Source organism: Periplaneta americana, chromosome 8, assembly GCF_040183065.1.
Source record: "Periplaneta americana isolate PAMFEO1 chromosome 8, P.americana_PAMFEO1_priV1, whole genome shotgun sequence".
In the NCBI taxonomy this organism is placed as follows: Eukaryota; Metazoa; Arthropoda; class Insecta; order Blattodea; family Blattidae; genus Periplaneta; species Periplaneta americana.
Window position 1 is genome coordinate 116,686,340 of NC_091124.1, and position 26,915 is coordinate 116,713,254.

Consider the following 26,915-nt stretch of genomic DNA (forward strand, 5'->3'; position numbering starts at 1 on the left):
ATCACCACCACTACCACCACCACCACCACAGCAAAAGCTAATTGATAATAATTGATAAGATTTGAAAGAATATGCTGATATGGGGGATAAATTTTAAGTAATAGACATGACAAGAAAGACAGCAGTTGCTCTGTGGATGAAAAAAGAAAGCCACTATTGGTTGAGTTGCATTTTGTTATAACATAAACTGCCTTATAAGTTCATGATATACAATGCAACAGATGCAGTGCTGGTGAAGAACCATTTGCAAAAATGAAGGCCTAAATTGCAGTGAGCATAACTGTATTATATTGGGTAAACAGAGGAAAAAAAAAATCAATTGATATTTCATGTCATAGAAACAGCCAACCAAACCAATTTCTTCAATTTTTTTGTTGTCGTCCTCTAATGCTTGGCCCTTGGCAATGAAGCCACTAGTAGTTTTACTCTTCAGTATCTTTTTTATGGATCCAGCAGGTAGGGCTTTGCAGATTTGGAGGTGGTCTTCTTCGTTTCCTCTTCTTTGTCACATAGAAGGCAGTTTAGGTTAGAGTAAATTCTTATTTTGTTTACATGTTTTGTCAAATAATCATGTTCTGTGATAAGTCTGAATTGTGTTACTGCAGTTTTACGAGGTGCTTAAGGGATGGTTTGTGGTTGTTCAACAGTAATATTCCACTTTTTATCTTTGACTTTGTTGTGTATTTCTTGATTATATTTTGTCTTTATATCTAATTTCAGTTGTTCTTTTTATGGACATGAAGGATACATTTTTTTTATTCTATTTTGGGGTAGTTCAACATCTTTCTTTGCAAGGAGATCAGCACTTTTGTTGATTTGCTGCTTTAGAGTCTGAAAAAATAACAGCTTTTTTAAATTTGTCTGTCTGATATAAAGATTCTTGGAGTGAGATGTTGATAGCTGTTATTTCCGTTTGTAGTATAGGGTATTTCAAAAGTCAGTTCAAACATTAAACCACTATAAATATTATTATATTTGAGATAGGAAAAAAACAAAAACATCACAGTGTTGGACATACAACGGGGTTTACAAAACATTGGGAAGATGTCTGCCGTTCTCTTGTTCAACATACAGTATTGTCTGCGACACCATGCGCAGCAATTTGCAGATAATGTCTTGGAATATTGGCAATTTCTTGCGAGATGTCATCTTTCAGTTGCAGTAGGATTGTTGGATGTGTCAGGAAAACTCGTGTTTTGTTTGTACAATTGAGTAATACAATCCCGAGCGCGGACCGCGGAGACAGCAACAAGCCACGCCCTCTCCCCCCCACACACACATACACACACTATAAATACGATGATGCAGCCAGTGCAGACTGTCATCGGCACGTGCAACAGAACCAGCCGCACCAGTACTCTACACTTCTGAAGATGTTCAGCGCAGCATTGAATGAAACATTTGGTCACACAACCAACAGACCCCTGCCTGATAGCCTGAAAAACGTTTTTCCTTCTGATGCTAATGTTTATAATATTGGTTTGGTGTTTCAGATTTTGTGACTGGTCCAATTAGGATTGAAATTGGTTGAAAAATTAACTAGTTTTCTCAAAACAATGTTTCCCCTTGATTTAGGAAAATTGTTTTTGTTTTCTTATCTCTGTGAGTTTGTGTAACAAACTTACTGAGTTTGGGTAACAAACTTACTGTTTTTACAATTTGCTTTGTTGTAATTGTTTTTTTTTCTTGTCTTTTTTCTTCTTCACATTTTATTTATGGTAACCTTAACATTTTTTCATGTTTATTCAGTGCCTGTTCTTCTAACTTTAGACTTAATGGAGAATTTTCCGATAAAACTTTTATGGCTATTGGGGTTGATTTTGTGGCACCAGTTATTAATTGTAAAGTTTGATTTTGACAGACTTCCAAGGGTACTTTTGCATATAAATCCCTGCAGATTGTTTACTATGCTGCTGTTCTTAACATGATGGCAAGATCACTGATTTCTGTGAAAGAAGCTATTATTCAAAATACTACATTCCTCAGCTCCTCAGTATCATGCTTTACACGTCCAAAGATTGTCAATCTCAAGAGCAAGTCATTTAGGTCTACTTCTAACCCTCCCACGTAGAAGTTATGCATATTTTTCATCATTTAGTGTTGCATTCGCCTGCCTTCGGAATTCTCTCCTGCATGAGATCAGATTATTAGTCTCTACCAACATTTCAGAATAAGTGTAGAAAGTTATTAGCTAGGCGCTATACTTATGCCTGTGTATAAGTTAGTGTTCATATTAATTATTTTCTTTTGTCCCTTAAGGATTTAGCTTAAGATTTATTCTTATTTTTAATACTGTTTCCTTAACTCTCTGTATGTTATTTTTGGGTATTACTGTATATTCTACATTACGAATAGTCCAAGTTTTCAAATTGTAAACTACACTGCTCAAAAAAGTCTAAGGGACAATAATTAGAATTTGTACCACATTTCTTGTGAATTTTATGCTACAGTCACAATCTAGTATATACAGTCACGAAGCTTGAGTTGTTGAGGTTGCTAGGAACTATTTGCGCAGGTATTATTTCACATTATCTGTAATGAGGCAATAGTAGCGATCTAGTGGTTAGCAACTATCTATGGATGCATATTTATTACATATTGAGCTTCGTGACTGTATATGCTAGACTGTGGTACAGTTCTGATTATGACATCAGTAAAATACTTACTCCTTAGCATTGCCATGACAACATGTTGAACAATTAATCGTTTATTTTATATATTTTTATAGATATTATACTGTTGAAGGTCTTTATGCTGATTCTTAAATGTAACATTTTTAGGATATCTTTCTGTTTTCTTACTGGAATCATATGAAGTCATTTGATTTAATCATGGAACGACGTCACTTCACAACTTCTGAAATGCTCAGAGCTGTTGGAACTATAAAAGGTGGTCAAAGCCAGGCTCGTGTTGCCCGAGTGTTGAACACATCATGAAGTGTTATTAACCGATTATGGCTAAGTTATCAAGTCGAAGGTGACGTTAAGAAACGTCACCAAGGCCGAGGAAGGAAAATAACAGCATGGCAGGGTCGATTTCTGGTTCTGCACACTAAGCGTCGGCGGACTATCACTGCCAGGGAAATTGTATCTGTCCTCCAGGACACTCATGGAGCTGTTGTAAATGACCAGACTATAAGAAACCGAAGCATCACTCTTCTATTGACGTCCTCTCAGAGAAACAATCGGGTAGTGCAAATAACATGGGCAGAAGAAAATGTAAATTGGGGTTATGAAGAATGGGCTCATGTTATGTTTTCTCACAAGTCTAGATTCTGCTTTCACCCCAGTGAAAGGTGTGTCAGGGTTTGCCGTCAATCTGGGTCAGCAGAAAGACTTCGTGTTCAGGTAGTCCATAGCTACTGAGATGGTGTGATCATGGTGTGGATAGGAATGATGATAGACAGAAGAACACGGCTTGTCTTCCCGGAAGGGACAATGAATCATAATGTCTACTTAAATTCTGTTCTGCCACCAATTGTGAGACCATTTGCTAATACTCTAGGAGAAAGTTTCATTCTTATGCATGACAGTGCCCACGCTGATACTGCTCGAGCAGTTTGTGAATGGTTTCAGCAAGGGGAGAGTTCTGTACTGCCTTGGTCTGCTCAGTCCCCAGATCTTAATCCCATAGAATATGCATGGGGTAAACTTCCGAGGGCTGTAACACCATGTATGGAGAATATAGAGAACACTGGAAACTTCCAGATTGCTCTAATTCAGACTTGGGATAATCTTCTGCAAGAAGACATTGAACATCTGATCTCAAGCATGCTGAGTCAATGCCAAGCAATGTTAAATGCACGAAGAGGTCATACTCGTTACTAATAACTGGATTCATTTTAATCTGTATGGAATTATTCAATTTTTTCCTGTCAAAATGTTTCTGACATTTTACTCAACATGCAGCATTTCAATTACTGTTTAGTTTTCAACATAAAAAAAATAAAAATAATCATTTAAATTTACTTGATTTGTTTGTTAGTCAAGGTAATTTATTTCTTAGATAAGATAATATCCATTTCACTGTAATGAATAATAAACTGAAGCAAATAATGTACTTGTCCCTTAGACTTTTTTGAGCAGTGTATGTTATATTATTACTAACATCTGTTACATTTATCATTAGCCAATCTCATTGAATGAAATAATTTATTATATTGTACGAATTACTTTGTACCTCAAGTTGGTTTATGGCCTTCACTTCACCCTAATAAGTAATTCTAATTCTATGTAGTAATGAATAATGATAAACTGATAGGAGTAGGAGTAGGGAAAGATGGAATGAGAAAGTGGAACTGGGAGAAAAGAGTGAGAAGTAAATAGAGAAATTTTACAGCTTCATCATCATTTGCAGATCAAGTATTAGACCCTAGTCTCCTGTCAATGCTTCTTAGGACATCCCAAACTCCTGTGACCTCGTAGAGGATAGGACAGGATATGTTTAGATATTCTGCCTGGAGGCATCTGTTCCACTCGTGATCTCAGTTTTCACGGTATTACTGAATGTATTTGACAATTGGGTCCATGGTGAGGTCTTCCATGATATCAACATTCCATCAAAGTTCGAGAAGGGAACAATCTGCGGTTCTCCTCTTGAACTTCATCTCTGCCACTGTCAAATGTTCCTCATCCATCTTCCTGATGGTCCATGGCTCACTACAACTTCAAATAGTAAATTATAGATTTTACAGAAAGAAAGGATGGTTTTAGAAAAAATAAGAGCGACAGACAAAAGGAGGATATAATTAATAAGAAAGAAGGATAGAAGGAGATAGACGGTATTGTAGATGACATTTAGAAAAGGCGAATACTGTATTAAGTTGAAACATAAATAGGAATATTTATCATATCATATTGATGGTATTTGGGTAAAAGGGGTTGTCATTTTTTGTGCAAATGGAGTTTTGTTCCTCAGGGGAATGTATAAGTTAAATTCTACAGTGTGTGTGCAAGAAACAAAAGAATAGTAGAATTTGATGTGCTTTATTTGTCTAGAAAATTGTTTGAAATAAAGGTCCGATGTTTAATTTTATCTTTTAACTCAAAAATCATTTTAGTGGTTTATCTCCCTTTATCCAAACACCATCGATATGAGCCATTCAAAGACTATTACAATAACTATAATTCTTTATTTGGCGCACCTTTTCAACTACAGAAGCTGTTTGTAGATGATGTGTGTTCCTGTTATAATGATGGAATGGTACTAGCAGAGGGAACTGAAAAACTCCATGCATCATAGCTACTTTTTATGTCATGAATCTCAAAGAGTGTAGGCTACATGATTTCGAGCTTCAGTTTCATATAGTAAGAGGCTGTTGTGCATTGTTGTAAAGAAACATAGGTCCAGAGTTCGAAATGGACGTTTTCACAAACAAAATGTGTTATTTTTGTGGACACAGTATTGATGAAGACAATTACAGAATTAATGGTCAATGAGATGACGCCGAGTATTATCATGGAAGTAATGTAACTGCAGATTTTAATAGCTTATTCCTTGGATAGAGTAAACAAAAGATTCCAATACCATATTAATTCCAGATGAATACTTTTCCGAGAAAAAATAATTTTTCCTTAAATGTTTCACTCATTTTACTCTTATCATTAAAGGAACTGATATGGAATGATTTATCCTTTTGCAGTTCTTATTAAACAAAATGGACTTTTTTTTTTGCAACTAAAAAGATTAACTTCTTCACTTCATGTTGTAGGCATTATGTCTGTCCCAACTCATCATTGCTCTCTCCATCTATGTTTTGGCCTTCCATGTGTCTGTTTCCTCGTGGTTTGTAGTGGAATGCTGCTTTAATCCATTCTTTGTGTCTGTTGTAGCCACTGGGTTTGGTATTATTTTATTTTGTCATTTATAGAAAAAATATTTAATTCTGCAAATCAAGCTTTCAGGTAAAGTTGATCTGAATAATTTCGAGGGCAAAATTGTTCTGGGGCCGGGTATCGAACCCGGAACAATTTTTCCCTCGAAATTATTCAAATCAACTTTACAGGGAGTTACACATGAAAGCTTGATTTGCATAATACACGTCACTGTACGTTACAGAAAACCACAATTTAAGTCACACAGAGTTAGTGTGCACTCAATGTTGGTTGCTTGACGGTTGTCAGCCCACTTTGAGGTCTGTGGATATAGAGGGAAAAATTGGATCGGTGTCTGGTAGAGTTTCCGGGTAGCTCAGTTGGTACAGCATTGGTACGTTTAACCAAAGGTCCCAGGTTCAGTACCCAGCCCCGGAACAGTTTTTCCCTAGAAATTATTCGTTATTTAATTCTGTTCTCTTGTCCTCATTTCTTATATGTTCTGATCTGGTACAACCTTTTGTTCTTAAAAATACATTTCGGAACTTTGTATTTTGTTTTTCAGTTTGTTTGTTAGTACCTATGATTCATTTCCATAGAGTAATGTAGGAATAACCATTGTTTTTATAAAACTTAAGCTTTGTTTCTGTTCTTGTTTTATTTTTCAGAGTATTGTGTTTTGTACCACATATCATTTGAAATTTTGAAAATTTTAAATTTGTATCTTTTTCTGTTTTTCAATCTAGATTAATATTACTTCGTAAGTACTTTATACTTGTCACTTGTTCCAGAGATATGTTATCAATTACTGTCTTTGATCTAATAGGCTACATGTTTTTCCCCATAATGCCATTACTTTTGTTTTATTTGGTGATATTTTAAAGTTATAATCGAAACTTAATTTGTTTAAGCAATGTAGTGCATATTGCAATTTCTTTCTGTTTCTTGAACTATCACTAACATCATCTGCGTGTAATAATATGTTTATATTTATGAAATTAAAAAGTGCGAGTGAAATACTACATCCTTGTCTCACTTCTTTATTTACTAAAATTGATTTTTTAGATTGACAATATAGACTTCTTATTACATTATTTTCGTGAATAGCCTTGTTTTCCATAATAAAAAGATTATACATCTTGATTACACAACTTTTAACACTATATCACTTCGGAATATGTATTATATGTCTTTCTCATGTTAAAATCTATCGTACATGATTAACATGTTTTGGTCTGTTATTGACCTTCTTCAGAACTGGCTGTTGCTGGTCTTGGCATCTTTTGTTTTGTTTCCTGTGGGGATGTGTTTGTGTAGTGTAATGTGGAGTCAAAGAGTGTGTGTGTTCTGAAATTGATTGAAGATTAACACTTATGCTTATATCCTGCCATGTGTGTGTGTTCTGAAATTGATTGAAGATTAACACTTATGCTTATATCGTGCCATTAGAAAATTTGGAAACCCTACTGCAATGAACAAGGGACGAATAGAATGGAGGGGAGCATTATGACCGAGCACTGCAACCTGTTATGATCTATTGTGTTAACCTTCAAGCTAGGCGCATTCCCAAACCCACACCGGCTCACTACACTAAGGTTCACTGTGTACCCAGGTTTCGAGCAGACAACCCCCTTGTCCCTAGGCCAGCCCTCTCTGTGCTTCACCAGCTAGCAATCAGGAAATGCTATAGGATGATTACGAAATGGAGAAATGGTGACAGAATGATGTAAATGCGTAATATGGGAAAAAATGGGAGAATCTAAAGAAAATTCTAACTGCGACTTTATCTGCCACAATGAAAAATCCCAGACCAGATTGGGACACGAACCCGGGCTGCTTGCATGACAGGCCGAAGGTCTGACCACTCAGCCCCCCTAGAAGTATACAAGGGACAGAATGCTGGTATTCAGACTGAGTGTGTATGTGTAATTCATAGGTGAGCTGGCAATGTGCTGTTGCCAAACAACGCAGACTTTCAGCCTAATTTTCTAATTAACCATACACTTAATTACAAAATGCATGATAAATTTTTTATTTATTTTAATGTATTCTATTGCCCCCTTCAATCTACAATTACGTCACTTCCACCCTATATGTATAAATATGTATATGTGTGTATATTACTTAGAAATATTTACATGCACATAAATTAAGGGGACAAGGTAGTCTAAATGTTTTCATAATGCGCAATGCTGATTTTTAGTGATTATTTCTCCGAAAGTATAAAAGTGTTCTTTTCAAATTTTTACACGTTACTCTACATGCTTTTAGGATTATATTGGTGGTTAGTTTCTTGTATTAACTGCAATAATTGAGTTTAAAGAAATTGTATTCAAATTAAAGAAGAAAAAAAAAAACGAAAAAAAAAATTGTTAAATTCATGCACCTTTCTTTTGAAAACTGGTTAATGTAAATGGCTAAAATTTTTCATACATATTTGCAATGTAATTAGATACGTTCACTGCAAAATTATAAATCTAGCTCGATTTTATCAATTTAAAAAAAAAAATATATACTTTATAAAAATTCTACCGAGAAAATCAACACAAAAATACATCTAAATCTTGTAATACATATTAAATCAATGTAAAAATGCTACCATTAAGTCATTATATGATGCACAATGAGCGTGCAAAACTTCAGCTCTGTAACACTAATAGTTTCTGAGATATAAGTGCATATATACATAAAAATGTTGTTTTAAGAAAACTGCATTTAAAAATTAACATCAATTTCTGACTTAGTTACAAATCTACACTAATTATAGTATTACCACTACTATTTAAGCCTACATCAGTACTGTTATTTACAACACTATCACTACTGGTATTCACATCCTGCTAATGTTTTCACTTTCATGTAGGTAGGAGAGTTTTCTCTTAGAGGAACTGGACACTGAAGGGCAGAGTACTTTCTCTCCATGTGGGTTAGCACATGGAGTTTGGAGGTTATGTTCTCCATTATTCCACGAAATTTACGTTTCTTACAATAGCTAATACTTCTACCCATTTTTAACGCTTATTGTGATCAAAAACACCAATTAATTATATAATGTAATAACACTGAAGAACTAACTCGAACACCAAATAAACTGTTATTTACTTCAAAATGTAAACACAAGAAACCATTACATTCGTTTCAAGTAGTTTGGGCTGTCATTAGCTGTGCTACAAAGAAACGAACCTTCCCGAAAGTTCTATCATCATAGCAAGCAGAGAAATTCACATTTCATTGAAGAGGCGTGGCATTACTGATATAATGAGATGCCTGCTTCAATTAAAAACTTTTTTTTTTAGGTTAGACACATCACATCATTATAAAACTATATATAATTTTGATCAGGAAGATTCAGAGAATTTACTTCCGTTAAAAAAAAAAAACTCAATTTTTTTTTTTTTTTTATGATTCTGAGTACCTTGTCCCCTTAAAATAAAAATTTCGAACCTTTGGAAATTTTCATTCCTTTATTATATTTTCACAGACGGAAACCATGAACAGTAATTACTTCATTCGGCTGAAAAAGAAAAGTATATACGAGGCGCATCCAGAAAGTAAGTTTCCCGATTTTTTCCCCTTGAAAGTAAACGTAATTAGCCGTTTCAATTGCTCATGCGTAACAGATCTATGACGTATCAATCATATGCCAGCCGGACAGGTCCTGCCTGATGCCAGTAGCGTGGCAGCAGTGGTCTGAAATGGAAGCTCTTATTCCTTCTCCCGCCGCCTGCGAGGTTCAGTCAGTGATAAAGTTCTTTAATGCACAAAGCATTGCGCCAATTGAAATTCATCGGCAGCTCTTTCAGGTCTATGGGCCGAACATCATGATTAAGCAGATGGTGCGTCGCTGGTGTAGGCAGTTTTCCGAAGGTTGTCAAAGTGTCCATGATGAAGAGCGCAGTGGGCGACCGTCCCTCATCAATGATGATCGTGTTGAGCTGGTGCGGCAGTGCATCATGGAGAAACGTCGCTTCACGATTACGGAGCTGAGCAGCCATATTCCGCAGATATCGCGATCCTTGTTGCATGAGATTGTCACTAAGCACCTGCTGTTCAAAAAAGTGTGTGCCAGGTGGGTGCCGAAAAACTGACACCTGAACACAAAATGCAACGTTTAGGAGCAGCACTGACATTTCTGCAACGGTATTACGATGACGGCGACGAGTTCGACAGGATCGTCATGGGCGATGAGACTTGGATTTCGCACTTCACCCCGGAAACCAAGCAGCAGTCAATGCATTGGCGGCATAGTGGATCTCCGGTCAGGACGAAATTCAAACAGACGCTGTCGGTACGGAAAGTGATGTGCACAGTGTTCTGGGACAGGAAAGGCATTCTGCTCATTAACTTCCTTCCAAGAGTTGAAACAGGAACGCTGACCGTTACTGTGAAACACTGCGAAAATTGCGACGTGGCATTCAAAACAAGAGGCGTGGAATGCTTACTGCAGGTGTTGTGCTCCTCCTTGACAATGCTCGTCGACATACGGCTCGGTGCACAGCAGCTGTTTTGACGGAATTTGGCTGGGAGTTGTTTGATCATCCACCCTAGAGTCCTGATGTTGCTCCCAGCGATTTTCACGTTTTCTTGCACCTCAAGAAATTCCTGTCCTCCGGTGAGCGTTTTGGCAACGACGAAGAGCTGAAGACGTCTGTCACATGCTGGTTCCATTCACAGGCGGCAGAGTTCTATGACAGAGGGATACAAGTTGATCCCACGATACGACAAGTGTCTCAGTTCTGATGGTAGCTATGTTGAAAAATAGCTGAAACATTGCTGTACCTGTTGCCAATAAATGTTTTCCTGAAAGTTTGTTCTTTTTTTTTTTTAATAGGGAAACTTACTTTCTGGATGCGCCTCGTATTTAATAAAATACATCTTTAATAATTTACTTCGATGCATAGGGCCAATATTATTACTAGTGAAGGAGAATGATTTCTGGCCCTACACTTACGAATAGAATCTTTGATTTGCAAATACTCAGGTCAAAGTTTAAACAATAAGAAATTCGACTAGCTGTCTTATAGCAGTGACCCATGACATCTGATCATTAGCTCCATACGGAGTGATAAGGTGTTAAGTTCCTGTCCTTTTATTTTCATTAATTCTGCATAACAGAGACATTCTGCAAGTGTACTGTAAATTAGCGAAAGCTTATATGAATGCTATAATACGATAAAACAATATAGAAGGTGCCGTCATTATTTTTTTTAACAATTTAATTCACGCTTAATTGAAGAATGTATTGAAATATCATATCTAATTAACTGAAATACCAAATTTAAACGAACCTAAACAGACCATAACCATTTCATACGAGATGAAACAAAGTTCCTGAGGTCAACTCTGAGGCCTGCATAAGTCACTTATCAGAGTGTACTTGTTCCTCGGAAACAAGTCACATCTTATTGAAAACTGATAATTTCTTTCATTCTTTGTTGCTCTGAGGGTGTATTTTGCTTGAATGGTTTTACATATCATTAGTCACAGAACGTAATGAAGCTGCTTTCTTTATCATGCATTTCCTCTTCCTGTTTCCTGTTATTCAGTGTATTCCGAATCTCAGCAGTGAGCAATCATATGGCATCACAGTGTTCTGAATTTAAGCGATGACGTCATTGATGCTCCAGTGCTGTAGCAGAGCTTCTATCAGCATGCAGAGGTGGTGGCTGTGTCCATCAGCTGCTATCAGTGAATCTGATTGGTTCTTGTAAAGGGTGGGAATTGGCAGACGAATGACATCGTGCACTGTTGTGTAATGGTTGTGTTTTCTGCTGTGTTTGTAATGAATCCAATCTCAAAAAAAAAAAGTGAATGGCCTATGAACGAACTTGTCAGCAGACCAGTTATTATTACTGGATCAAGAAATAAATTGTTTGTGCTCTCTTATATTTGAGCAAGATGAGAGTATAAATATTTCGCAAAATCTTTTGCCATGATAGCCCTTGAACCTTCCAGCAGTTTTGTTCCTATTTTGCTGCAGCGTGACGTCATTGATGTCCACCTGTCCAGTGAGATTTGGAATATGCTGATATATAAATAGGGGATTATTTATTTCGTAATTTTTCATAGGTGCAATTCCAAAAAGGAAAGAAACCTTATGAGAAATCATACTTAATTATACTTGTATCTAAAATTAGCACAATCCTATGTCGACTAATTTTGAAGCACATTTGATATGCCTCTTATCAGGGTCCCACAAAACCTTTTTTTTTTCTTCCACAGCTGGATTATTAGAGAGAATTATTAAATAAATTCTGTCTAGATTAGGAAGAGACTAGTGAGGTGCTTTGTATGGAGTATGACATTGTATGGAGCAAAAACGTGGACATTATGACGAAGTGAAGAGAAGCAAATAGAAGCATTTGAAATGTGGATTTGGAGAAGAATGGAAGGATGTGAAGTGGACAGACAGAATCAGAAATGAAGCTGTGCTGGAAAGAGTGGGTGAAGAAAGAATAGTGCTGAAACTGATCAGGAAGAGGAAAAGAAATTGGTTGGGTCACTGGTTGAGAAGAAACTGCCTTCTGAAGGATGCACTGGAAGGAATGGTGTTTGGAAGAAGGGTTCGGTGCAGAAGAAAATATCAGATGATTGACGACATTAAGATATATGGATCATATGAGGAGACAAAGAGGAAGGCAGAAAATAGGAAAGATTGGAGAAAGCTGGGTTTGCAGTGAAAGACCTGCCTTTGGGTAGGACACTAAATGAATGAATGAATTAATGTTATAACATTTTAAACTTTCGTGGTGGTTGGGTTAGAAATTTTTTTGGTTTTGTAACACTTTTTTTTTTTTTTTTTTAAATTAATTGTGGGGGATTGACTTTTGGTCGTGCACCCTTATGAATGAAGCCGTTCTGTAGACCAATTCACCTACAAAGTCATTGCCCAGGGTGCGCCATAAGAGGCTAGTCTACATACTCCCATAATAAGATGATCATGATTTGTTGGGATGCCACAGGGGAACCGAAGCTCCTGGAAAAAAATCCCTGTGTTACCTGGATCTCGGGTTTGCTCAACACATGTTATAAATCAGGAGTATTTCGGGGATCGAACATGGGTCCACAGGATTATAGGTCTAGTGTTCTTGCCATTAGGTCACCATGGTGGCTACTTTTGTAACACTTTGGAAATAAAAGGGTTGAGAATGATATAGTCCTAAGCCACACAGACAAAATTTTACAGGAGATCGTATTAAAAGTTTAGAGTCCAGTGGTATTAGGTGTGGTATCATAATTTCTTCGACATATACTTACATCATTTGTTGAGTCATTTTAATAATATTTTAATAGTAGCTTCCCCATAGTATAAGAAATGAACTAGCACAAAAAACATTTTTGTTAAAAGTATGGCTTTGTACTGTCTCATTCTCACCTCTTCATATATTTAATATTCGTCTGTAGTGTCACCAGTTATGTCCCCAATATTAGAACCTCTTCCACATCCAGCTGATTCTCTGGAATATCATTCAAAAGTCTTCCACATTTTTATTTGTGAGAGACTGCTGGTGTTTCCATAATGGTCATTCAGACATTTCCTGTAGTGGCTGTTGATGTTCCTGTAGTTAGTGTTTGTTGATGTTCCCATAGTGTTCATACAGACATGTTTACTTCTCAGAACATTGCACTCGAATCAACGAAATACTAAGAGTAACTGTCATCCAGTTCATTAGAATAAACAGAAATTCGATTGTTGTATTCAAATTTTATATTGAAATTCTACTTGTTATAATGAACCCAACTGAATTTTAAAACTGAAGTGGACACATAATTTATTGTAATATTACATTACAATATTAAATATCATAGTAGTCTAAATGGCTGCTGTGGAGGTTATAGTTGTAATCATCAAAAGCTGCTATTAATAATAACGCCAATGTTTTACTCTATTACAGTGCTTCCCAATTAGTGGAGCACTGTGAATCCCCCCCCCCCCCCCCTTTGATAATTAAACCAGGGATCCTCTACTATTGAATTTGTTATATCTATTTCGTAGTTACATATGCAAAACAATTTATTTGGAGAAAATGTATGGTAGACCTTAATTAGTAAGATGTAGATCACAAAATGGCATTGAAAACTACTATTAGACAGAAAAGATAAATTTACTTTTACTAGCTTATGTTATACGCGAATAAGACATAACATATCGAGCAGTTACTTAACCTAAATGTAACACGAGAAATCATGTCCTTTTTTTCCCTTATCAATCCATTGTAAATCTGGTTCATTGATTTCTACATTTTGTCTGAAATCTGAATCAACATCCAGGCAGTTTTTATGCTTGTTCTTTATATAACAAAATGTAAAAAATATTTTGCACAAAAATATGTGGAGCAGTACCAGCAGAAGAGAACTAGATGTTACATACATTTTCACCTAATTTCTCATAATAATCTGGGCTTATAATCCTATGGTCCAGTAACATAGAGGTTTTCTCTGGGAGCTCTGTGACATCCCATCAAATCTCCATTATCTCATCTCATAGCACACTAGCCTCCTATTGCGCACCCTGGGCAACGACTCTGTCAATAAATTGGTGTACACCAGGCATGTCCAACCTTTTTTTTGGCAAAGGGCCGCTGTCGTAAAGGTGGATTGGTTTGCCAGCCATGTGATTAAATTTTTAAAAATAATAATAATTTTCATGTTTATCCAAATTCAACATTATAAAGATAAACATATTTAAGATTAATATAACATTTTTGTTTAATTGAAATAGTTATATTAGACTTAAAATATTAAATAAATTAATATTTTACCTGTCAGTACGAGATTTGGCACTGCTTCTCACAAATGAGGCATCCACTATCTGATTTAATTGATGTTGTAGCAACTCAAATTGAACTCTCCAGGTGACTGTCGGTGATATGCATTCTCCTTGCACACTTAACATGTTTCATCCTGGAGAACACTTGCTCGCATACTGTATGTATGTGCTAACAAAAAGTGATGTATAGTGGAGTGCATGTCTGTTAATGTCCGGATATTTTTCCCTGGGAAAATAGTTGTAATAGAATTCTAGTAAGGGGACATTTTAAAACTTATTCCTTGAAAATTGCATCAACGCGCACTATTTGCAGATCCTTGGAGACCTCATCTATGTTAATAGTGAAAGGAGAAGAAAACAGACAGAAACTTGCAACATTTTCCCTTGAAATCTTGAAATATAACAGATAATTCGTTTCTTAGTTCTGATGTAATATCTGCATACTTTTGAGAATTTTGATCATTACACTTTTGGAGGGTTGGAAAATGCACAACATTTTTGTTTTTTATTTGTGATTCTCAAAGCCGCAATTTAGTTTCGAAGGGCTACAGATGATCAAACATAGTAGTGATCAATTGATCTTTACCTTGGAAACGTGAATTAAGTTCGTTCAGTTGTGTTATAATATCGACCAGAAATGCAAAATCACACATCCATTCTGCGTTAGTAAATTCTGCAATAGGTTTTCCCTTTTCCACCATGAATGTTTGCATTTCATTTTTGAGATCAAACACTCGCTTCAACATTTTACCATGGCTCAGCCATCTTATTTCAGTGTAATAAACAATGTCTTCTAATTCTGAATCTAGGCTGTTTAAGAAATTTTGAATTTTTCTATGCTGCAAACATTACAAACGAATGAAATTCACTACTTTTACGACAACTTTCAAAACACTATCTTTAGGGATTTAGTACAAAGGTTTTCTTGGTGTATTAAGCAGTAAAATTGCATTAGAGAAATATTGCTTACTTCAGCTGCCTCTGCCTGCAGTAATTTAACTAGTCCTTCTTGTTTTCCTGCAAATGAAGGGACTCCGTCAATTATTACACCAGATAGATTTGTGTATTTCAAACAAGCCTGTTCAAGGTTTCAGTGACACTCCCCATTAAATCAGTGGCTTTAGTGGTACCTTTAAGGGAGACAAGGGCAGCTAATTTTTCTGTAATATTGAAATCTTTATCAACCCCCTAACTGGGCAGTATCACTATCATCACAACTCTCGAGTGCCAGAGAATAGAACTCGAAATTTGTGGCTTGGGATTTTAAAGTTCCCTCTATAGTGGTCGCTAATTCGTCAATACGGTGAGCTACAGTCTGTCGCCATAAGCTTAATTTAGCAAACTCAGTTTTCTTGTAAGGACATATAATATCAACACTCTGAAGACATTCTTTAACAAACTCGCCATCTGAGAAGGGTTTAGATTTCTTTGCAATAATTTCTGATATCGCGAAGGTCGCTCTGATCACAGATTCGGACTGAGTGCACATATTCTTAAAAATGAACTGCTGTCCCGAAAGTTTACTTTTAAGTTCAGATACTTTGTCTTTGCGAAATTGGCCCTGAAATTTATTGTATGAAGACACATGTTTAGTCTCATAATGACTCTTTATGTTGTATTCCTTAAAAACCGAAACTGCTTCATTACAAATTAAACACACTGCTTTGTTGTTTACTTCATTAAAAAAATACTGATTTGTCCACTTCATTTGAAATGACCTACCTACCTTCGTCTGAAACTTTTCTTTTCTTGCTGCTACACTTAGAAGCCATAATCACCACTTAAAAAAAAAAAAAAACAGAACTAATAATCCAAAAACATATCACTATATGAGCGAACAACTGCAAACTGAAAGCTACCTATGTTATTTTCAATTTCTACAAATTTTACCAACCTAACAATCATAAAACATCTGGCATGCACTCACTTTAAAAAGTATAATGATAATGGTGCATTCAAGAATGCAAGGAGATTTCATAGCTATGCGCGGTTATTAGGTATAAATAACGGTCTTGGCATTTCCCAAAACAATTGCGATTTCTTTCTTTTCTTATGCAGTAGGTTGAATAGGGTGAAGATTGGCATACAGGCCTCCATGTGCTGATAATAATTTTTTTTTTTTTCCAAATGTCACTGTCTTGTAGGTTTATCTTATTCCAAACAGATCTACTTGCTTCCAAAAAAAAAAAAATACAGTGTAACTTACAGTATCACTTTGGGCCACATGCAGTGGCTTCGAGGGCTGCTCGTTGGACAAGACTGTGTACACAAAAGGCTTCATAAGGGTGAATGACGAAAAGTTAAGTACCTGCCATTAGGAAAAAGAAATCATGTCTTAGGAGTTAAGAAATGTATTCAGTTTTGGGATATTAGTGAGGCTACCACCTTCAACTTGGCTTGCAGATAACCATAACATTTTAATCACTGCCTCAATGTTATCTTCAACAGAATTATACATATTCATTTTTGAAGACATGTTTGATCCGATAAGTTATGTATATATACATGTATTTTGTTTTGAAGTTCAGTGAAGACTTATGTGGTAAAAGTTGTGATTTATTTGACAAACATTTTCGCTTGTTCGAGCATCTTCAGATTTTAGGAGTATATATGAGAATACATTCTTACAATAGTGTGTACAGTAGTGGCAAAAAAAAAAAAACTGGACTGATCCTTGTAGCTGATTTCAGAGCCTTGTTCACTCCAGAGCACGATAGACTGATAACTAAGATTTTCGTGGTTCGAATCCTGCCTGGGAAGGAAACTTTTTTTGTTCCTTATTCAAATTTATTCCCAATACTTTTCGATTGCAGTGATATTTTACTACTTAATTAACTTACAGAACATGAATTTTACCAGCAATCGAATAGTATTGGGGTTATCTAAAAGAAAGGTATTTCTTAGAAGATCTACTACATGTGAGGAACTGAAACAGTCAATTTCGGATGTCATTGAAATCATCCCAAGAAATGTGCTTACTAATGCCATTTAAGGCATAGAAGAAAGACTATTGCTTATTAAACAGCACTGTGGTAGTCATATTTAATTGCTTCATGTTTTAATAAAATCCCATTTCTTTACGAACAAATTAATGTTTTTATTTTTGTGGAATCTAAAAATTTGACAAAATTATTGTTATTATCATTTCAAAATAGGAACTTACTTTTGAATAACCTTATACATATAAAAGAGATAACCACTGGAAAACTATGAATGTGAGTAAGATTGCGTGCTTTTTAAAAATAGGAGATTTCATGACGTCACTTTGTATTTTATGAATTTAAATTTGTAATAATATTAAAAAGAAGGAATTTTATATTTTATATTATTTGCATTAATTATTACTTTTGATGTATGGGTGATTCTTAAAATAGGCTGCTTTTCAGCTCTGATCACATATATCAGATTGGCCATGTTATGAAATGGCAACATAAAATGAGAACAACCACCAGATGTCGAAAAGGCATTTTTTGGTAATGACCGCCAGATGGAAATACAGTTGCTCCATGCAATTCCATAAGGGTTTTATCATTTCTTTTGCAATCACTAGATGGAAGCAAGTGAACTTGATAAAAGTGGTAGTCTTGAAAGTCCATTCAGCTGATCATTTTGTTATTATGTGATCAGGGATTTCAGCTTACAAAAATTTTACATTTAACTTATTACTTTTTTAAATAACCTGAATTAGTATGTTTCTCTACATGAATTATAGACACACTGCCACATCAGCAACACTGAAAACTTAAAATTATATAATTATATTCTTTAATTTTTAAAGTTTGTTTGTCCATGCTATTGATTTTGTGTATCATATTGAAGGGATTGTAACTAAGTAAGAAAAAATAACAATATGAATAGTGAAACTAAAAATAATATTTCGGAATATGTATGATAAAACTTTCCTGTGTTAAACTCCAACGTACCTCGTTTACATGTTTCGACCTATTTATTTTCGATAGGTCGAAACATGTAAATGAGGCACGTTGGAGTTTAACACAGGAAAGTTCTATCATATATATTCCGAAATGATACAATGTTAAAAGTTGTGTAATCAAGATGTATAAAAATAATAAGTCACAGCTTTTACATTAAACTCATCTAAACAATTAGCACAAATCATTAAAAATGAAAAGTGCAGTTCAATGCCTGCATGGTGATTGGATAGATCACCTTGACAGGAATTAACAGCATATATGTTTATGTTTCGAATCTGGCCACTTAAATTTTCCTCCCACAGTTGGATGCATAGCCTGTAGACTTTTCAATTTTCCATTCAAATATCGTGTTTATTTTTTAATTACCGGGACAGATGGAGGAGTTGCTGTCATTTTCAAGAAACATGATAATCTTATTCTTCTTGAATGCCACTTTGCTACTACTTTCCCGTTCATACAGTATTTCTCCAGATTGTTTAAAATTGAATTTACACAAATCTTACAAAAAACAATTTAGTTTGTTTGAGCATTCTATAGCGTTTTATTATATTATCATTCACACTTCTTGTGAACAGTGTTTTTTTTTTCTTTTTTTTTTGTGATTTCTTCAAACTTTTAAATTTCTCTGTTAATTTCTTTGATATAACTTTTTCGAATACTAGTTTTCTTCTTACAGCTTCTGACACTCTGCTTTCTTCTAACATTTAATTCATTTAACTGTTCGGCATCATTTTTTTCTTGTACATTCTTAGATCTAAGTTTGCCTGAATTCTTTGATATGTTTTTTTTTTATACTTCTCACAAGTTTTTCTAAGATTTTCATTTGTGGTCTTCAGTTTTGTTATGTCCCTCTATATGCTTGAGCTCTATCACAGGAGACTTTTTCCTTCCCCCCCCCCTTTTTCAGCCTTATAGGGTTATTAGGACTTCTAGATGGTTATCCAGAGTTCTAGACCTACTGCTTGCAACATTATCTTGCTCATTGTTGGAATTTTGTAGTGTGTTTATCCTTAAAAATTCTCTGAGACACTCTTCCACCTTCTTCTTTGTTCTGTAGTGTAGCAATTTTCCAAGATTTTCTTTGTTTTCTGAGCTCTTGAGGAGCCATACCTTTTGCCATTTTAACTCTGCCCGATTCTTCAGCTGTAACATAAATTTAATTCTACAATTTGGAATTTCTCGTTAGAGATTTTTCCTTCTCCACTCTGTCCTAGAGTAGTGATCGACAGAATTTTTGTCATCACACTTCTCTAGCTGAAGAGGCGAATTGAAGCCGAAACAGAGAGAGTTTACACCCTTAAAATATAAGTTTGTGTTTTCAGAGATCTTTGCCAAAGGTTTAATCCTTTGATTGCATTCGGTATTATCCTTTGCAATCTTTGGATTTTCCAAAGGCTTTGGCCTGTGATACACAAAATGGGACGATATTCTTTTACCCAGTTTGCGAATATCTGGTTTAATGTTTTTGCACTTTTAAAAACTGCTATTTTCCAGGGTCGTGTGAAAGCTGCAATTTTCCAGGGTCATGCTTTATTCTTTCTCTCCTTTTTTTCACACACCCTCCTTTGCTGTAGTCTTTCTTCTTTACTGTAGCTATCTTAGATCTGGCCATTCCTGTTATTCTTATACAATAAAAATTACTTAAATAAAGGATCTCAGAGACCTTAAAATCACAAGAAATTAAATGTGATATTTAATAAGAGTTTTACCAATTTAAGTGGCAAAAACACTATAAAATAATAATAATAATAATAATAATAACAATAACTATAATGACTGTAATACTCATTAAAATAGCAAAAGAAAAATAAATCTCACGAAGTACTGTTTTAGTTTCTTTATTACTTAGTTACCAGTGTACTATTGTGTTTTCGAAATAATTATGTGGACTGATTTCTGAAAATGTTTAACTCATTAATAAATAGTATCTACATAGTCTATATCAATGATATTCAGTATTTTTTGCTTGCACACTCTCAAAATATGTTTTTTTTCTTCACTTTCGTACCCCCAAACTGCATTGCAATTATATAAGAAATAACAAAATACTAAGATTGGTGAGTGCAAATTAAATGGTGGTGATTATTATTATTATTATTATTATTATTATTATTATTATACACTGATACAATAATAAGAGTAATGAATTATGTAAGATGTTATTGAAGCAAGAAAAAACAAAATTTGATATTGTAAAAGAAAATATGCAAACTGCAATAATAATTATCAACAAATATAATAACATTAAATATGTCAGCATCAGTGGGATGCGTACCCCTTGAGACAACTCTGTGTACCCCAGAGGGTTATGCATACCATAAATTGAATACCACTGGTCTCTATCATAACAGAACTTGAAAGCTATCATTAGCATGGGTATGTATCATTAGCATGGACAGTACTACTCATATTAATGACATTAGGGTGTATCGAAAAAAGAAAAATCCGAAATTCAAAACATAAGGGTGTACAACAGTTGCCTTGTAGTCTCTACTATAATCAGTAAAAAAAAACTAGGTCTCTAATTACATTTTTCACTGAGCCACAGGAGGTTTAAGGTTTATCGTATAAAGTAAAATTTTTATTTATTTATTATTTTCATAATTTTTTGGAGCATGGTCAGTGGGACTTAAGTCACTTTTTTAGTTTCTGAAAATCTATTAAAAAGAAAACTTAAGTCTTCATCTGGTATTATGGACTTGTGTCTGAGTGGAATACAAGTCATAATATATTAAAATGATCAATTTGCCTTAAGTCTTATTTTCTAACATTTTGTTGGTATTAATGGTTTATATCGACATAAGTCCTTAGTATCATCACTATATGATATACTGGAGAAATTTTATGTTGATCACTTAAGATTTTTATGACTCTGTACTTAAACTAACAGGTGTCAATACTGTATTAATGAGGAAACTTGTAAGATTTATATTTCCACTGTTGTTACATTCTACAATATGAAAGAATAGCATTAATGAGTTACTGAAAGTGTTGTTAAGATGTTCTATAGTGGAAAGGAAATGATTTTTCTTGTACAAAAGCAAGCACACATTGATAAAAGTAGGTAAATGTTTTTAATAGGAGTATTGCGGTAAAGAAGGTCTGATGGCCTTAACTCCACCAGATTAAATAAATAAATAAAAATATTTTCTGTAAGTATTCCTATTTTTAATATAAAATAGGCAAATTGACTTGCTCTATAGATTAGAATGAAATTAAAATAATGATTTTAGTGGCTGATACTTATTCACTACGTATAACTGATTCTGTATTAGTTATTTTTTTGTCTACTGCAATACAATTTTCTTCGAATTTCATTTCTCACAAAAGTAATAATAATAATACATACATGAAGAATATTGAATATGCACTGAATTCCTACAACACTTTCAGTAACTCACTAGTGCTATTCTTTCATATTCTGGAATGTAACAACAGTGGAAATATAAATCTTACAAGCTTCCTCAATAATACAGTGTTGGCACCTGTTAGTTTAAGTACAGAGGCATAAAAATCTTCAAGTTGTAAACATAATATTTCTTCAGTACATTGTATAGTGATGATACTAATGGCATATGTCGATGTTGTTGTTTAGTCAACTGTCTAAATACAGGTCTGAACCTCACAAGTGATACCAAGAAGGCACCACTTATGAGGCAACTAGGCGAAGAGATAATGGGGTAAGGTGGCCAGTTCCTTTCCCCTTCCATTGTATACATCGCTGACTAGCTACATATTACACTAGTCAGACATATGTCAATATAAACCGTTAATACCGAGAAAATTTAGAAAATAAGACTTAAGGCAAATTGATCATTTTAATGCATCATGACTGCAGGGCTGGGCAAAATACTGACATTCAAGTATTTCAAATATATATATAATTTATTTCAAGAAATAGTCTGCCCAGGCATCCTGGGTTGCCAAAAACACAGAATAACACACATATAAGAATAATAATGATTACAGTAAGATAGATGAGCCAAATTTAAATGTGAACTAGGAGCTTAAGTTTAAGAAATAAGAAATTTGTACATATATTTGTAACAATCACACACTAACGAATAGAAAAGGGGGGGGGGGGTATTATGATATTCCGTATAAATGATTTTTCAGAATTGCCACAGACCCTTTAATGGTTGAAGTAATTATTTTTGGAATGATGTCATGGATTCCAAATGTTTTGATAGTGTTTACAGTTGATCGTGGGATGGTGCCCCTCGCTCCGATCATTAAACCATGTACTTCCCAGGTGCCTTCCATCTGATATTTTTCTCGAAAATACGGAATAGTAGGCTCATAAATTTGTTGTTTTTCTTTGTTGACCTCGGATGGTTGGGTCTGGCTCATCTCAAATCTAACAGTTGGGTCCAGTATAAAGCCTTTACTATTAGTCTTGTCTAGAGCCACGATGTCCGCTCTTCTAATTCCGCCGCCTTCAGACGCAACGCAGTGCACCTCTTCATGGACCTCGAAGGATTTGTTTCTAAGGGCTTGTGCTATTAGTTTTCGGATGTTATGATGGCGTGATAATGATAATTGTATTTGAAATATAAATACAAAATACTTTTAAAAAATTAACCAAAATACATTTGTATTTCAAATACTCAAAATACATTTGTATTTCAAATACTCGATACAATATATGGGCCTAAAGAAATAAGAATATTACTGAAAATCTAAAATATTATATTAACATTATTTTTACCTCGAAGTTTTATATAAACACTGTAACTGAAGATTCTTCCTTTTCCCAGTCAGCAATGAAATTATGCTACATATGAATAATTACTGCTCCCTTTCAAAACAACCAGTTCCTCAAAAAGTTCATCAGATAAGGATCCCCTTGCTTGTGAATGAATAAAACCTGCAAAACAGAACAGTCTTCCTACAGGCGCAGAGGAACACAAACTTGTATTATATTTATAAAAGCTTGTTTCACTGTTGGGTAATTCTCTAGAGTGCACAGGGTTGTCCCTTTGCCATTGAAGAATTGTATGAGCTCATACTCCACAGTAGACAAGTTCTTTTCTTTTTGCTTTTCAAAATCTGTTTTATTTGAGTTGAAAACATAAAAATTGTTTTCGTCTTCATTGTCTGAACTGACCAAAGATGTAACAGACAACTGCTCAGCTGATTTCACACACATATTTTGTGTCCTCTTCTTATCATTTGGTGAGGCAGTGTCAGGTAGCCATCTCATCTTCAATGATGGGTGGAGCAAGCTGCCAAAATAGCTCAATTTGCTTCTGGGATCAGATCAAACATCACTTTAAATCTTGATGAAAGTGAACTTATTAGGATTAGGATTGGAGTTACATGGAATAAATGGCGTAGATTACTAGGTAACAGAATATGTAATTTGTTTTTAAGGGAAATTAACGTGGACAAAAGTTGGCCGTAATAGCACATCTTCTCATTTTGCATTAAATTAAGGGCTACGGCAATGGGTTTCAGAACTGCACAATATTCTTCAAGGTACTGAAACTCAACATCTTTGAAGGTTGGCAATCCCAGTTTTTCACATATACTGTTTATATCATGTTTGAATTGCAATATTTGAGAGATTGAGTCATAAAGAGAATTCAATCGAGTTGGGCAAGGAAACTTTAATGAATATTTCAAGACATCTGATATAATTTCTGAGTATTTGAGTCTCCTAGACACATTCCATAATGCTGAACATATAGCAAGTGTTTGGTGATGGATCCTTGATGCTGTTGGAGATTTCTTCATGGCATTAAGGAAATCAGTTGTGGCAAGAAAACTAAGTGTATGGCTAACACATCTGAAATCAGTAGGCAAATAACACAAAAGTTCATTCTTCAAATCCAAATCCAAAACTTGAAAAACAAAAAGAAGAAAAAAGTATTTTGAGTATTTGAAATACAAAATACATCAATTTTATGTATTTAAATACAAAATACATCAATTTTATGTATTTAAATAGAAAATACAAAATACTTTCGAAAATCCTTACAAATTACAAAATACAAATGTATTTAAAATACTGGCCAGCCCTGGTCAGACATATGTCAATATAAACCATTAATACCGAGAAAATTTAGAAAATGAGACTTAAGGCAAATTGATCATTTTAATGTATCATGACTTGTATTCCACGCAGACACAAGTCTGTAATACAAAATGGAAACGTAAGTTTTTCTTTTTAATATCTTTTCAGAAACTAAAATTTGCAAAAAAGAAGTGACTGAAGCCCCATTAACCATGCTCTGAAGAATTATGAAAATAAAAAATAAATAAAAATTTTACTTAAAACAATAATATTTAGCTCGGTTAAAAGTGCTTCTAGGAAGTCCAAATTTTTTGTGTGAAACGTTGGCACTATAATACAACTTTTGTGATCCCTTAAATTTCTAATTTCAGAAAAAAAAAAACTTTTTTCGGTCTTTTTGATATGCCCTACTGTCCATGCTACTGATAAAAATAGATTAGGTCGGTGTAATAACTGTATGATAGGTATTTTGTTACTTAATTTTTCCATGGTGATATTATTCACTTAAATTGACACACACAAAAAAGAAAAGATTAAACAAATTTCATTATGTAAAATGTCCATACTAATGGCATGTAATTTTCATACTCGCAAGACTTTTAGATCTTCATAATGTAAAGCCAGTCAGTGAGCCATTGTTATTCTTCCCTCCAAACAGGTATTGCTGTTTCCAACTTACAAAACTAAATGTTCTTACAAGAATTTGTGAAATTTAAAAAAAATTCTTTCCAGAACAATAGTATATTTTCTATCCATGCTAATGACTTAAATATCAAAGAACAAAGTTTTCATATAAATATATTATAAATTAATATTGTGTTAATTAGTTTAAAAACTATGTTAATATTTTAGTTGATTTATTTGTTATATTGTGACATTTTTGCACAGTTTAGATAGTAATTCATCCCTGGAAACAGTACAACCAATCTGCACTCGGGAGATGCATGCTAATGACATTTTACATTTAATATAATACAATAGAATATAATTTATAAAAAATAGTTTTTTCTTTACTGTTACTGTATGAGGACGGATATAGATAAAAGCATATAAATAAAGTCGAAGCTTATAAGAATTTGGTGCATGCTGTTTGTGTAGGGACTTTAAAATGCAGCCTATTTTTAGAACCACCCTTATACACTTGTGTGTAGTAGGTTCAAGTATTGGATAAATTAGGTGTTATTATATTCACTTTCAGAATCTTGGGCCCTACAGCTCTTCAGCAATTTGCAGAGAAGGGGCAAGGTCTTCCAAACAACAGCCGTCCATTATACAATTTGGCCATGTCCGGTCTAGTCATCTGCTTCACAGGGTTTAGGAAGAAGGATGAACTGGTGGGTTTTAATATAGTTGCTTGATGATGATCAGAGATGGATTCGAATACGAGTGCACTATAATAAAGAATAATAAACTGTTAAATCAACAAGGAAAACAGTATTAAAACATTGTTTATTACCTGTTGCATGAATCATTGCCTTTTTCAAGAGAAGTGGTGGTTTGCTAATTTTGCTAAATGTTTGAAGAGTGACATTGAGTGGAATATACAGTACAGTTTGTGCATAAAGAAATGTAACCAGTAGTTTATTATGAACAATAACAAGATTAATAATTATTTTTATAGATTACTGGTACCTAAATTGCTCTTTATTCTAGTCCTTGTTCCAGTATTCAAGTTGTCATATATCATCCCAAACATTTTTCTATTCTGCTGCTAAATGTTTCCATTTTATACAGGTTAAGCCTATATTTAAAGACAATCTTGCCAAGCAAGAGATTGAAAGACTTGTTCTAGATGCATTGGAAGAGAGTGACTCTACAACAGAAGCAGTAATAGGGAAGATGAAGGGAGAATAGTGTTAAGGATTGAATCTTTGGAATTATTAAAATATGCCTGACTATGTAGATGCCGTCTCATTTTTTGCGCATAATGTAATTTTTTTTTCACAAGTGTCCCAGAGCTTTAAAGTGGGCCAGTGTGAACTGGGTATGCATACAGAATCTGGGAAAAAGCTGGTATGGCATAATGTTAATAAAACTGATGAAATGTGAATTTAATTTACCTTTCTATAATGTTACCATAGATTACATTTAATTACATATAATGAATATAATGAAAGCTCCTTTACATAATTGTAATGAAATTATTATAAATTTTTCATACAAAGGGTCAAAACTTTTAATAATTCGGGATGGACGTAATTCATATCTTGTTGGCCGTGAAACACATGAGAGATCAGTTTCTGTTTCAAATTTTATTGAATTAGACTACCTACACAATGTGTCAACATGCGAAAGAAAGGAAGTGTGGGACGTTGTGGCTCCTGTTGTGGGTTTCGGTTACAATGTTATTATAAGTGTCTCATCCTTTAAATGAATGTAGT

The 26,915-nt window shown here is 34.3% G+C and overlaps 1 protein-coding gene across 4 annotated transcripts in view; it reads left to right on the top strand.

The window, feature by feature from the left end:
• The window catches only part of pbl (epithelial cell transforming 2 pebble), a 192,599-nt gene that overhangs the window by 10,419 nt on the left and 155,265 nt on the right, over positions 1-26,915 (top strand). For 3 of the 4 annotated variants that reach the window (XM_069833481.1, XM_069833482.1, XM_069833484.1), the window contains exon 4: positions 25,733-25,868. The exons of the other annotated variant lie outside the window; for it this stretch is intronic. In XM_069833481.1, coding sequence (XP_069689582.1) covers positions 25,733-25,868 — 136 coding nt within the window. The remainder of the gene's footprint in view (positions 1-25,732; positions 25,869-26,915) is intronic. 4 annotated transcript variants of the gene reach the window in all.